The 14,336-nt window shown below is 38.8% G+C and overlaps 1 protein-coding gene across 2 annotated transcripts in view; it reads left to right on the plus strand.

The window, feature by feature from the left end:
• Asxl3 (ASXL transcriptional regulator 3) overlaps positions 1-14,336 on the plus strand; it is a 149,204-nt gene that overhangs the window by 47,069 nt on the left and 87,799 nt on the right. For both annotated transcript variants that reach the window (XM_021151072.1, XM_029471780.1), the window contains one exon: positions 13,059-13,180. In XM_021151072.1, the coding sequence (XP_021006731.1) occupies positions 13,059-13,180 (122 nt within the window). The remainder of the gene's footprint in view (positions 1-13,058; positions 13,181-14,336) is intronic.

The following is a 14,336-nucleotide window of genomic DNA, read 5'->3' on the forward strand; positions in this document are numbered from 1 at the left end:
ATTTTATCATTAATTTTTATTAATTTGTCACATCTGGGAAGAAAGAACCTTAAATGAAGAATTGCCTCTTTTGGATTGTATGTGTATGAGGCATTTTCTCGATTGCTAATTGACATAGGGAAGTCCAGACCACTGTAGGTGGTGCCATCCCTAGCAGGTGCTCTAAGCCTGAACAAAAAAGATGTCTGAAATAGCGGGAGAACAAGCCAGGAAAACAACATACTTTCATAGTTGCTGCTCCAGATTTCTGCCTGTAGTCGATGCCCAGACTTCCTTCAGTGATGAATTATGACCTGGAAGTATAAGATACAAAAATCCTTTCCTCCTTGGGTTACTTTTAGACACGAGTTTATCACAGCAATAGAAAAGCAAAGTAGGAAAATATATTAACATCTTATTCACCATTACTTTTGGTTTATTATGTTGTTTCTTTTTTCCTGTTTTTGTTTTGTTTTGTTTTGCTTTGTTTTGTTTTCTGAGATAAGGCCCCATAGAGTCAATGAAACAGATTTTGAAAACATAGTAAGAATTTCTTTCTCTAAGCTATATTTTATTCATACACATTATTATGTTGAACAATATCAAGATTCTCAATAGTTAAAGTGTTGAGACTTCTAAAGGCTTCTTTGGAAATTTGCTATTTCTGTTACTTTATTGCTAGCAGTCTTCTGTTGCTAGTTTGTTTTGGCATAGCATATCTTTGGAGTGTTTTTTTTTTCAACAAGAAAGCTTGCTTAGGTCCAGTTGACTTCCCCTACCTTGGCACAGGATTCATTTAGAGCAGACTTCTCTCCATAGGCTGGATCCAAAAAGGATTAAGGAATTACCTTTCTCTGAAAGAATTGGAGTCCAGGAAATTTTTAATTGGGGTCAACTGAGTTGCCTGTTCTTTTATATGTCAGTTTTTATACTTTCTGGCATGCATTTAGTTGCTGCATCGATCCAGAATATCTGCTTACACAATTTCAAATGTAAGTATTATGCACAGAATACATTGTAATCCACCCTGAGACTATTGGGCAATTTCCCATGTGGCTGCTACTCTGGAATCACTCACTTATTGATCTGTCAAGACAAAGTATAGTTATCACTATTATGTTTCCACTGGCAGAGCTATCATTTGAATTAGTTATTCTACACCATTGTTCTTTGAACAAAAGTATTTCTTTTTTATAACAAAAGCACTTTGGTTTTATAATGTGTACATATATGTTTGATCAGCTGTATGTGTGGATAAAATCTATAGATCTAGAAAGGAGATCAAGAAGAACAAGAGTAGGTGATAAGGAGGGGTGGGGTAGGCATCGGAGCCCATGGGACATGAGAGAAGAAAAGTGTCTATCTGTGTAGAGCCATGAGTGGATGATAGGTGCAGGAGAGATGAAGGACAGGTAAAGGAACGATAAACACATATGACATAATGGCATCTCACGCATTTTATGATGATTTAAATAAAGATAAACCTCATGCTCCCACAATAGAATCATGGACATTTTTTTTTATGTCTATTAGCTCCTTGTTCATCTTTTGAGAATGGTTTATAGTTACAAATAGAGGTTATCATATCAAGCAAATTAAATGTATTCAGGAAACAAATATCTCTCCATTTTCAATCCTACCATACATACCATACATACATACAGCTAGCCATCAAAATAGAAACATTACTATTTGGAGAGCAAAGAGAGCTAACAGCAAGGGCTAAAGGTGGGGAAAGAAAGGGGAGTTTAAGGGTGTGAGGAGGATCTGCTCAAAGGCTAATGTGTGTGCATGGCAGTCAATATGAAACCATCACTATCATAGCTGTTTACTGTGTTCTTTTCTGCATCTCATATCATTCTGCATATGAAGAAAAGTGTTTAGTAAAAGCTGAATGACTGAACTAACAATTAATAAATAAACAATAAGACCTTATAAGACCCAACTCACTTTTAGAGAACTACTGAGACCACGTGGGTGGCACAGTATTGTCTTCATTTCTCTGGTATCTTTTCATTGCAGTCTTTTTCAGCTGACGTATCAGTGGCTTTTCTATAGGAACATGCTGGTAGTTGAGGGTATCAACACTGGTTGTTTTAGGAAACTAATAGGAAGCGTTAGAAGAAAATGAATAGAAATGAAAATGGTTGAGGTCAGCACCCTTTCCTGTAGGAAGTGTTTGAAGTCAGATCTCTCAAATGGGCTGTTGCTTGTGGAGGTGGTCTAGTGGGACATATGGCAGTGACAAAAATGAAAGGCTTGCATGACAATGGCTGAATACAATCCAGGAACCAGCATGCACTGTGGTTTGTACCCACACCACTCTGCCATTTTGTACAGCTTAATGACTTTAGCTTTGAATTTGAAATTTTGATTTTATTTTCTTATATAAATAAATAAATAAATAAATAAATCCCTCTTAAAGTAAGGCACTGAGTAAGGACAGCACAGGGAAATGCATCTGTGCTTAGTGCCTGTCTGTGGAACTTCCAAGCCTTTTGCAGGGCACATTTTTTTGAGTTTGCTTTCTTATGTGTCTTAATTGACTTTAATATACATATTTTTTCCAAAGACTTGTTAATTAAAATGTTTTATATATAAATTTCTATCATACAAACTACCTTTGTTTTCCTCTCCTTCAGTTCTTGATAAGCACAGCAATTAAAAGCTAACTGTAAAAATAGATACCTTGAATGAATTTAATGAAAATGAAATTTAAAAATCCAATGTAATAAGCTTGTAAATTAGCCCTGAATTGCTGAGCTCAGTCAGGGCTGCTGTGGCAAGCATGAGAACACATCCCATCTCTGCAGGAACCAAGAACTGTGTCCACTGACTTCCAAGGATGTATGGTAGGAAGAAGCAAGGCTGCCTCAGAGGCAGTAAGGGAATTTATGGAGAACCTGTTGGAGTTTGATCTTCTAAGATAAGCTTACCTGACAGCATAATGAAGAACACTCTTTAGGGAGGATGCAGTGAAAGCCAGAGCAGCAAGTAGTGGAAAAGTTGTGTTCTTGCCCTCTTGACTACTTAGAGGTGTTGGGAGTTGTAGAAGCCAGTGAAATGTGAGACCAGAAATACATGCAAATTGAGCCTACTTTCTAATTCCTCCCTCATTTGTGTCTTGGGTTGAAGATCAAAGCTAGCTTTATGGGCCTCTTGTTCCTCTGTCAGTGAACTAACATGTGGATTAGAAGGGAATAGTCATGGTCCCATTCAACTGTAAAGGAATGACATCAGTTATTACAATAGCATGTTCAAGGTCAATGGAATGACAAAGAGGCTAGAGGACAACTTGGAGACACCTAGAAAAAGAGTGAAATCCAGTTTGTTGTCAGATTGTCACCTTGTCTCTGGGTGTTAAGAATACTTTATGGTTCGCTATAATATTTGCTCTCAGCGCTTTTTAAGGAAGGAGTGGGAAGCTTGTGTGTGGAATGATGGTTGAGGAGGAAGTTTAAGAGTAGATCTAACTTAAACCATGCTTTCAATTTGCTTAATTTGGGGAGGAAAGCAACATGTTGCAAAATGCAACAAAATGCGGCAACATGTAGCAAAATATAGCAGCATGTAATGAAATGCAGCAAAATGCAGACACAGTAGTATCCCTGTTCCTCCTTTTCTGTGTGCTCATCGATGCCATCATGAGATTTGGCATACAAAGATCTGCTCGTAATTCTATGACCATACTGATGTAGTTTTTTTTAAAAAAGAAAATTCCCTGCTCCCACTCTGTCTTAAATGCCAAGAAGGTATCAGGTTCTAAGCTCTGTGTCAAGGTTTAATATTTATTGGTTAAATCATCTGTCCCAGTTGTTCGATTTTCTACCTCCTGTTGTAATTCCACTTACAGGGAATTCCCTGTGATCTCTCCTCTAACATTAACTTACCCTCAATTTGCAGTTCACAAAACAAGCTACACGTCCTAGATGAATATTTACACCTCCAATTATACATCACATCTACTCTTAGGACAGCTATAAAATAAGTATAACAGATGAAAGCCTTGTGTTTTGTCAGAATATGAATCTGTATAATGGATGGGCATTTTCAATTCTATGACCCTCCTGTCATATATTTGGCAAAAGTATGAGCAAACTAATTGAGATGTTCATATAAACTTTGTGTTTATATTTAACCATACTTTAAAATAATATATGTTTACTATAAGCCACTGCTTAGAGTCTATGGATGAATATGTCCATATCAAAGTCAAGATACACTCATTTATTTATTTTTTATTGGATATTTTCTTTATTTACATTTCAAATGATATCCTTTTTTCCTGGTTTCCCCCTGGAAACTCCCTATCCCATCCCCACCCCTGCTTCTATAACTGTGTTCCCCTACCTACCCACCAACTCCCACCTCTTCACCCTGGCATTTCCCTACACTGGGGCATCGAGCCTTCACAGGACCAAGGGCCTCTCCTCCCATTGATGCCAAACAATATACTACATATGTGACAGGAGCCATGGGTCCCTCCCTGTGTAAATTTTGGCTGGTGGTTTAGTCCCTGGGATCTCTGGGGAGTCTAGTTTGCTGACATTGTTCTTGTTCCTATGGGGTTGCAAACCCCTTTAGCTCCTTCAGTTCTTTCTCTAACTCCTCAACTGGGGAACCTGCACTCAGTCCAGTGGTTGGCTGTGAGCATCTGCCTCTGTATTTGTCAGGCTCTGGCAGAGCCTCTCAAGAGACAGCTATATCAGGCTCCTGTCAGCAAGCACTTCTTGGCAACCACAATAGTTTCTGGGTTTGGTGACTGTATGTGAGATGGGTCTCTAGGTACGGCAGTTTCTGGATGACCTTTCCTTCAGTCTCTGCTCCATACTTTGTCTCCATATTTCCTCCTGTGAGTATTTTGTTCCCCCTTCTAAGAAGCACCTAAGCATCCACACTTTGGTCTTCCTTATTCTTGAGCTTTTAATTTTTTTATTTTTATTTATTTTTTTATTTTTTCTTCATTTACATTTCAAATGCTATCCTGAAAGTTCCCTAACCCTCCCCCAACCCTGTTCCCCAACCCACCCACTACTGCTCCCTGTGCCTGGCATTCCCCTGTACTGGTGCATATAATCTTTACAAGATCAAGGGCCTCTCCTTCCATTGATGACCTACTAGGCCATCCTCTGATATGCAACTAGAGACACAAGCTCTGGGAGGTACTGGTTAGTTCATATTATTGTTCCTCCTATAGGGTTGCATACCCCTTTAGCTACTTGGGTATTTTCTCTAGCTCCTTCATTCGGGACCTTGTGTTCCATCCAATAGATGACTCTGAGCATCCACTTCTGAATTTGCCAGGCAGAGGCATAGCCTCACAAGAGATAGCTATGTCAGGGTTCTGTCAGCAAAATCTTGCTGGCATATGCAATAGTGTCTGGGTTTGGTGGTTGTATATGGGATAGATCTCTGGGTGGGGCAGTCTCTGGTTGGTCCTTCCTTCCTTCTCAGCTCTGAACTTTGACTCTGTAACTCCTCCCATGGGTATTTTGTTCCCCATTCTAAGAAGGAGTGAAATATCCACACTTTGGTCTTCCTTCTTCCTGAATTTCATGTGTTTTGCAAATTGTGTCTTGGGTATTCTAAGTTTCTGAGCTAATATCCGCTTATCAATGAGTGCATATCATGTGTGTTCTTTTGTGATTGGGTTACCTCAATCAAGATAATATCCTCCAGATACCTCCATTTGCCAAAGAATTTCATGAATTCATTGTTTTTAATTGTTGAGTAACACTCCATTATCTAAATGTACCACATTTTCTGTATCCATTCCTCTGTTGAGGGACATCTGGGTTCTTTCCAGCTTCTGGCTATTATAAATAAGGCTGCTATGAACATAGTGGAACATGTCCTTATTACAAGTTGGGACATCTTCTGGATATATGCCCAGGAGAGGTATTGCTGGATCCTCTGGTAGTANTATGTCCAATTTTCTGAGGAACCNCCANACTGATTTCCAGAGTGGTTGTACCAGCTTGCAATCCCACCAACAATGGAGGAGTGTTCCTCTTTCTCCACATCCTCCCCAGCATCTGCTGTCACCTGAATTTTTTATCTTAGCCATTCTGACTGGTGTAAGGTGGAATCTCAGGGTTGCTTTGATTTGCATTTCCCTGATAATTAAGGATGTTGAACATTTTTTCAGGTGCTTCTTAGCTGTTCGGTATTCCTCATTTGAGAATTCTTTGTTTAGCTCCATTTTTAATAGGGTTATTTGATTTTCTGGAGTCCATCTTTTGAGTTCTTTATATATATTGGATATCAGTCCCCTTTCATATTTAGGATTGGTAAAGATTCTTTCCCAATCTGCTGGTGGCCTTTTTGTCTATTGACAGTGTCTTTTGCCTTACAGAAGCTTTGCAATTTTATGAGGTCCCATTAGTAAATTCTCGATCTTACAGCACAAGCCATTGCTTTTCTGTTCAGGAATTTATCCACTGTGCCCATATCTTCGAAACTTTTCCCCACTTTTTCCTCTATAAGTTTTAGTGTCTCTGGTTTTATATGGAGTTCCTTGATCCACTTAGACTTGTGCAAGGAAATAAGAACAGACCAATTCACATTTTTCTATATGATTACTGCCATTTGTGCAAGCACAATTTGTTGAAAATACTGTCTTTTTTCCACTGGATGATTTTAGATCCCTTGTCAAAGATCAAGTGACCATGGGTGTGTGGATTCATTTCTGGGTCTTCAATTCTATGCCAGTGGTCTACCTGTCTGTAGCGGAACCAGTACCATGCAGTTTTTATCACAATTCCTCTGTAGTACAGCTTGAGGTCAGGGCATGGTGATTCCACCAGAGGTTCTTTTATCAGTGAGAATAGTTTTTCCTATTCTAGGTTTTTTGTTATTCCAGATGAATTTGCAAATTGCCCTTTCTAACTCAGTGAAGAATTGAGTTGGAACTTTGATGGTGATTGCATTGAACCTGTAGATTGCTTTTGGCAGGATAGCCATTTTTACTATATTTATCCTGCCAATCCATGAGCATGGGAAATCTTTCCATCTTTGATTTCTTTGATTTCTTTGTTCAAAGACTTGAAGTTCTTATCATACAGATCTTTCACTTCTTTAGTTAGAGTCACACCAAGGTATTTAATATTATTTGCAACTATTGTGAAGGGTATTGTTTTCCTAATTTCTTTCTCAGTCTGTTTATCCTTTATATAGAGAAAGGCCACTGATTTGTTTGATATCCAGCTACTCCACTGATAAACCTGTTTATCAGGTTTAGAAGTTCTCTGGTGAAATTTTTATGATCACTTATATATACTATCATATCATCTGCAAATAGTGATATTTTGACTTATTCCTTTCCAATTTGTATCCCTTTGACCTCCTTTTGTTGTCTAATTGTTCTGGCTAGGACTTCGGGTATTATACTGAATAGGTAGGGAGAAAGTGGGCAGCCTTGTATAATCCCTGATATTAGTGGGATTGCTTCTAGCCTCTTTCCATTTAGTTTGATGTTGGCTAGTGGTTTGCTGTATATTGCTTTTATTATGTTTAGGTATGGGCCTTGAATTCCTGATCTTTTCAAGACTTTTATCATGAAGGGGATGTTGGATTTTGTCAAATGCTTTCTTAGCATATAATGAGATGATCATGTGGTTTTTGTCTTTGAGTTTGTTTATATAGTCGATTACATTGATGGATTTCCATATATTAAACTATCCCTGCTTCCCTGGAATGAAGCCTACTTGATCATGATGGATGATCATTTTGATGTGTTCTTGGATTCAGTTTGCGAGAATTTTAATGAGAATTTTTGTATCGATATTCTTAAGGGAAATTGGTCTGAAGATCTGTTTCTTTGTTGGGTCTTTGTGTGGTTTAGGTATCAGAGTAATTGTGGCTTTATAGAATGAATTGGGTAGAATACCTTTTGCTTCTATTTTGTGGAATAGTTTGAGGAGAATTGGTATTAGGTCTTCTTGAAGGTCTGCTAGAACTCTGCACTAAACCCATCTGGTCCTGGGCTTTTTTTGGTTGGGAGAATATTAATGACTGCTTCTATTTCTTTAGGGGATATGGGACTGTTTACATCATTAATCTGATCCTAATTTAACTTTGGTACCTGGTATCTGTGTAGCAATTTGTCCATTTCATCCAGGTTTTCAAGTTTTGTTGAGTATAGGCTTTTGTAGTAGGATCTGATGATGTTTTGGATTTCCTCAGGTTCTGTTGTTATGTCTCCTTTCCATTTCTGATTTTGTTAATTAGGTTACTGTCCCTGTACCCGCTAGTTAGTCTGACTAATGTTTTGTCTTTCTTGTTGATTTTCTCAAAGAATCAGCTCCTGGTTGGGTTGATTCTTTGAATAGTTCTTTTTGTTTCCACTTGGTTGATTTCAGCACCAATTCTGATTATTTCCTGCCATCTACTCCTCATGGGTGAATTTGTTTCCTTTTGTTCTAGAGCTTTTAGGTATGCTGTCAAGCTGGTAGTGTATGCTCTCTCTAGTTTCTTTTTGGAGGCTCTCAGAGCTATGAGATTCCCTCTTAGAAATGCTTTCATTGTGTCCCATAAGTGTGGGTATGTTGTGGCTTCATTTTCATTAAACTCTAAAAAGTCCTTAATTTCTTTCTTGATTTCTTCCTTGACCAAGTTTTCATTGAGTAGAGTGTTGTTCAGCTTCCATGTGAATATTGGCTTTGTATTATTTATGTTGTTATTGAAGATCAGCCTTAGTCTGTGGTGATCTGATAAGATGCATTGGATAATTTCAATATTTTTGTATCTGATGAGTCCTGTTTTGTGACCAATTATATGGTCAGTTTTGGAGAAGGTACCATGAGGTGCTGAGAAGAAGGTATATCCTTTTGTTTTAGGATTAAATGTTCTGTAGATATCTGTTAAATCCATTTGTTTCATAACTTCTGTTAGTTTCACTGTGTCNCTGTTTAGTTTCTGTTTCCAGGATCTGTCCATTGATGAGAGTGGAGTGTTGAAGTCTCCTACTATTATTGTTTGAGGTGCAATGTGTGCTTTGAGCTTTACTATAGTTTCTTTAATGAATGATGATACCCTTGCATTTGGAGCATAAATATTCAGAATTGAGAGTTCATCTTGGAAGATTTTACCTTTGATGCATATGAAGTGCCCCTTCTTGTATTTTTTGATAACTTTGGGTTGGAAGTAGATTTTATTTGATATTACAATGGTTACTCCAGCTTGATTCTTCAGACCATTTGCTTGGAAAATTATTTTCCAGCTTTTTACTCTGAGGTAGTGTCTGTCTTTTCCCTTTAGATGGGTTTCCTGTAAGCGTCAAAAAGTTGGGTCCTGTTTATGCAGCCAGTTTGTTAGTCTATGTCTTTTTATTTGGGAATTGAGTCCATTGATATTAAGAAATATTAAGGAAAAATAATTGTTGCTTCCTGTTTTTTTTTAATTATTATTATTAGTTTTGCGATTCTGTTCTTACTGCTATCTTCTTTTAGGTTTGTTGAAGGATTACTGTCTTGCTTTTTCTAGGGAGTAATTTCCCTCCTTGTGTTGGTGTTTTCCCTTTGTTATCCTTTGAAGGGTTGGATTCATGGAGAGATAATGTGTGAATTTGGTTTTGTCATGGAATACTTTGGTTTCTCTATCTATGGTAATTGAGAGTTTTGCTGTGTATAGTAGTCTGGGCTACTTATATGTTCATGGGCATCTCTTTCTTTAAGTTAGGGAAGTTTTCTTCTATAATTTTGTTGAAGATATTTACTGGCCCTTTAATTTGAAAATCTTAATTCTCATCTATATCAATTATCCTCTAGGTTTGATCTTCTCATTGTATCCTGGATTTCCTGGATGCTTAGGGTTAGGATCTTTTTGCATTTTGCATTTTCTTTGATTATTGTGTCCATGTTCTCTATGGAATCTTCTGCACCTGAGATTCTCTCTTCTATCTCTTGTATTCTGTTGCTGATGCTCACATGTATGATTCCTGATTTTTTTTTTCTTTTTTTTTTGGTTTTTAGAGACAGGGTTTCTCTGTATAGCCCTGGCTGTCCTGGAACTCAATTTGTAGATCAGGCTGGCCTCAAACTCAGAAATCCACCTGCCTCTGCCTCCCGAGTGCTGGGATTAAAGGTGTGTCCCCCACACCCGGCCTGATTCCCAATTTCTTTCCTAGTGTTTCTCTCTCCAGAGTTGTCTCCCTTTGAGTTTTCTTCATTGTTTCTACTTCCATTTTTATATCTTGGATGGTTTTGTTCAATTATTTCCCTGTTTGGTTTTGTTTTCCTGTAATTGTTTAAGGGATTTTTGTGTTTCCTCTTTAAGGACTTCTACCTGTTTAGCAGTGTTTTCTTGTAATTCTTTAAGGACTTGTATATGTTAACAGTGTTCTCCTGTGTCATTAAATGAGTTATTGATGCCCTTCTTAAAATCCTCTACCAGTATCAGGAGATATGATTTTAAATCCAAATCTTGCTTTTCTGGTGTGTTGGGGTATCCAGGACTCGTTGTGTTGGGCATACTGGGTTCTTATGATGCTGAGTGGTCTTCCTTTCTGTTAGTAAGATTTATATGTTTGCCTTTCGCCATCTGGTAATCTCTGGTATTAAATATTCTAGCTGTCTCTGGCTGGAGCTTGTTCCTCCTGTGATTATGTTAGCCTCTGTCAGCACTCCTGGGAGTCCAACTCTCTCCTGAGTCCCAGTGGTCAGAGCACTCTCTGGAGGCAAGCTCTCCTCTTGAAGGGAAGGTGCACAGAAGTCTGGAGCTAGAATCTGCCTCCTGAGTCCACGGGTCAGAGACCTCCCTAGAGGCCAACTCTCCTCTGTCGGGGAAGGTGCCCAGGGTTCTGGGTCTCAGCTCTGCCTCCTGGCTGAGGATGAAAGCCTGAAGGGACCCTTTCCAAGAAGCTCTGTTGCTTCTGCTGCCCACATGTTCTCCTGTGTAAACTGGTCTCAGTGATCCCAAGATCCTGGGTGTGCTAGGGCTGGGTGGTGTTGCTGCAAGCCTTTAATCCCAGCATTTGGGAGGCAGATGCAGGCAGATTTCTGAGTTCGAGGCCAGCCTGGTCTACAAAGAGAGTCATTAGAATACAAATTGATCTATCTTTGGAGTATGATCCGATGAATATTTATTGGTAAAGAAGCTTTTGTGAAATGTTAGCAATCATACCAGGAAAGAAACCTGGTGACCATTATACAAAGGAGTCTCTGCTGGAAAATTTAGACTGTCTTAATGAAAACTGTCACATCATATCAGGTGGAAAGAAAGCCATCTGACCTTTAATTCAAAGACTCTGTCCCTATATGTGCATCCAAATCTTTTTTGTTTTGTTTTGTTATTATTTGTGTGTGTGTGTCTGTGTCTGTGTGTGTATTAACATGCATGAACACTTGTCGGTAAGGATAAGAATAGGTCATCAAATCCCAGATGCTGGAAACCAAACTTGGGTCCTTTACAGAGCAAAAAGAACTCTTAAGCACTGAGTGATCTTTCCAAGAACATGTCAAAATACGTTTACTGTAGCCCTTCCATTGCTCTGTTACTGAATACCCTAATCCTTTAAGCTCTATGAACTTCCCACTTAGTACATCCAAACTCATATTGCTAAATGATACTTATTAAAATGTGGAAATTTCTGTATCAGATCTTCACTTTTGGGACCAGTACTTTCTGTGGAAGACAGTCAGTCACACTTGGCTAGCCTGGGATCCCCAGTGTGAGGTCATTATCTGTAACACTGTGTGACTTTCTTAGCCTTTCTGGGCTCTACTTTTCTTTCTTCCTTACACCAAGATAATGCTTTTCCCTTCTTACAATAATCAAACTGTAAGAGCTGATATCCCATATGTAAAATTTCTAGAAAAATAATTAACAGTAATTAACATTTTTGCTAAATATGTTCATTTGGCTTCCAAATTACTTTCTGTATTAAAACAAAACTTAATTAACACTGATTTAAACAAAACTTTCCAATGCATTACATGTTCATTTGTAGGTGAAATGTGCTAAAGTCTTTCAAAAGCAAATATTATATAAAGACTCTATACATTTTGCAGTAGCTATTTCTTTTATTGGGGGTATGTTTTGGTTATTGATAACTGAACAGTCTCTATTCTGTAGTTTTCTTAAAACGTCTATGCAGAACCTCCTCCCCCAAGTTGCCTTCACTTGGAAAATAGTCTTGACTTATCTTGTACCCAGTGCCCTTAAAAAGCTTTGTTTTGAGCTTTGACAATATGTTCTCAAGTTATTTTCTTCCATGAAACTTCCTCTGCCTCCTGCCTTTGACATATGCCTCCATTCTGTGACTTGTCTTGCTACTTTCTCCTCACTTTGCTTCTGCAAATCTCACTCCTTCCTCTGGATAGCAGGGTCTTCTCTGTATCCCTGGCCAGAGCCTCCTAGCTAGGAGAGGGCTGTAGGAGGAACTCCCAAACAAATGCGTCACAGAGCAGTGGACTCTGTGCTTCTGGATCACTCACTTCAGAAAGACATCAGTTCTCAGCAGCAGTGTTTGGAAATAAAACTTTCCATGTGCGACAAGCCAAAGGAAAGCACACATCTGACAAAGTGGACAGAACACATTGCTATCTGCAGAGCAGACAAATTGTTTGACAAAACAGTTATCTTGAGTTGATAGCAAGAATAAGAGATCTTAGCCCATAGAAAAAGAAATTCAGCCTGGGCCTCCATGAATTCTCTAGGGACCAGTTATTGAGTCCAAGAGTCATTTTTAGTCTATGGACCTGGGTTTGTTTAAGACAATGTTATTCACTAAGATTGTTCCAATTTAGGATCTGCATATGCAGATAGACATAGTGTTTATTGACCCCCAACTTGTATGGCACTTACATGGCTGTTTGTATGTGGTCCACTTGCCCTAGGGCACAGACCCAGTTGTCAGTGGGAATGGAAGCTGGGATGTATACAGTAGTCAAGTGGAACTGCGGCACAGTTACTAACTGATCCCTTCTCTTGGAATCCAGATATGCTTCCTCACACTGTGCTATTTTGCTGTATTTTAAGTATCCATTTTCAACTGGAGAAAAGCTCCAAGTGAGTTAATTACAGTGGGTGTAAAAAAAGGAATTCAAATTAGTAATATCATTATCTCTCTCTGCTTCTAGTGTGTACGAAGCAGGTAACGGATGAAGTAACTTCCACTCGAGATTGCAGCCTTACGAACACGGCAGTGCAAAGCAAGCTGGTATCTTCCTTCCAGCAGCACACCAAAAAGGCCCTGAAGCAGGTAAGAGGCCTCCTTCTGCACTTACCCTTTCAGTTCTGCCTACAGAAGGTTAAGGGTTTGGTGGGGACCAAGTAACATAACTAGGAACCTAAACTCAGAAAATAACAGGGGTACGGTTTCTGTAATATTTGATAGAATAATTTTACTCTATATTGAAATTAGGCAAGAATTAAACTGAGAACTCTGTTGCAAAACAGAATAAGAAATGGGTTTAGACTTATGCAAGAACATGCATGCGTGTGTGTGTGTGTGTGTGTGTGTGTGTGTGTGTGTGCTTGTGTTCCTTATAGTAAATCAAGTTAAGGTCACAATTGTGGTAAATAATTTGAACATTATATCTTGGTTTATGCTGTGTATGTTCATCCTGTTTGTCTGGGTCTTACCACATTATCTATCAGTGGATATTGTTTGATGCTGAATGGAATCTCCTTTTTATATCATAAAAGGTACTTGACCTTGGTAGCCTTGACCTATTCGGACTTGTGTTTGGATGGTGGTGGAGGTAATTGTTTTAATATTGGGTTTGGGCACTGACACAGCCTGATTTAAATAATTGTCATTCTGAGAATCTGGGCAAACCACGTTTGTCTCTGAATCTCTTAAATCTCATTGACACTGGCTTAGTGAGAATACTTTTCAAGTAGGATTGACCTCGGGAATAGTCAAGGTAACCTATAGGAAGCTGTGATGGAGAATGGCTGCCTCACAATCCTCACTAAGTGAGTGTGAGCTGCCTGCCATCACCACATCAGCAAGTGCTGGACTATGCAGAGAAGGAAAGGTACCATGGTTACATGGGGCTGTGAATAATGGTTATACTGTGTAAGCGGCACCCTGCACTCCTGTATGACCCATCCATGGTCAATGCATTCTAGCAGTTACATCAAGTCAGGAACAAAGTTCCCCTTCCTGTAATGTGTTTATAACTAAGAAAAGAGAAACCATCTTTTCCAACTGTCCCCATCAGCCAAGGCCCCCCTGGATGATCTTGTGACTTCTTCCTCCCTTTCATCCTCTCTTCACCATGCTCACTCTGGTTGATTTGTTTTGTTTTGAGATAGAATCTCACAATTTACACTAGGCTAGCCTAGCAACCCTCCTCCTCCTGCTGGCTTAACATATGGGATCATCATAACCACTCAAGCTCACATGCACT

This window comes from Mus caroli, chromosome 18 (assembly GCF_900094665.2).
Source record: "Mus caroli chromosome 18, CAROLI_EIJ_v1.1, whole genome shotgun sequence".
In the NCBI taxonomy this organism is placed as follows: domain Eukaryota; kingdom Metazoa; phylum Chordata; class Mammalia; order Rodentia; family Muridae; genus Mus; species Mus caroli.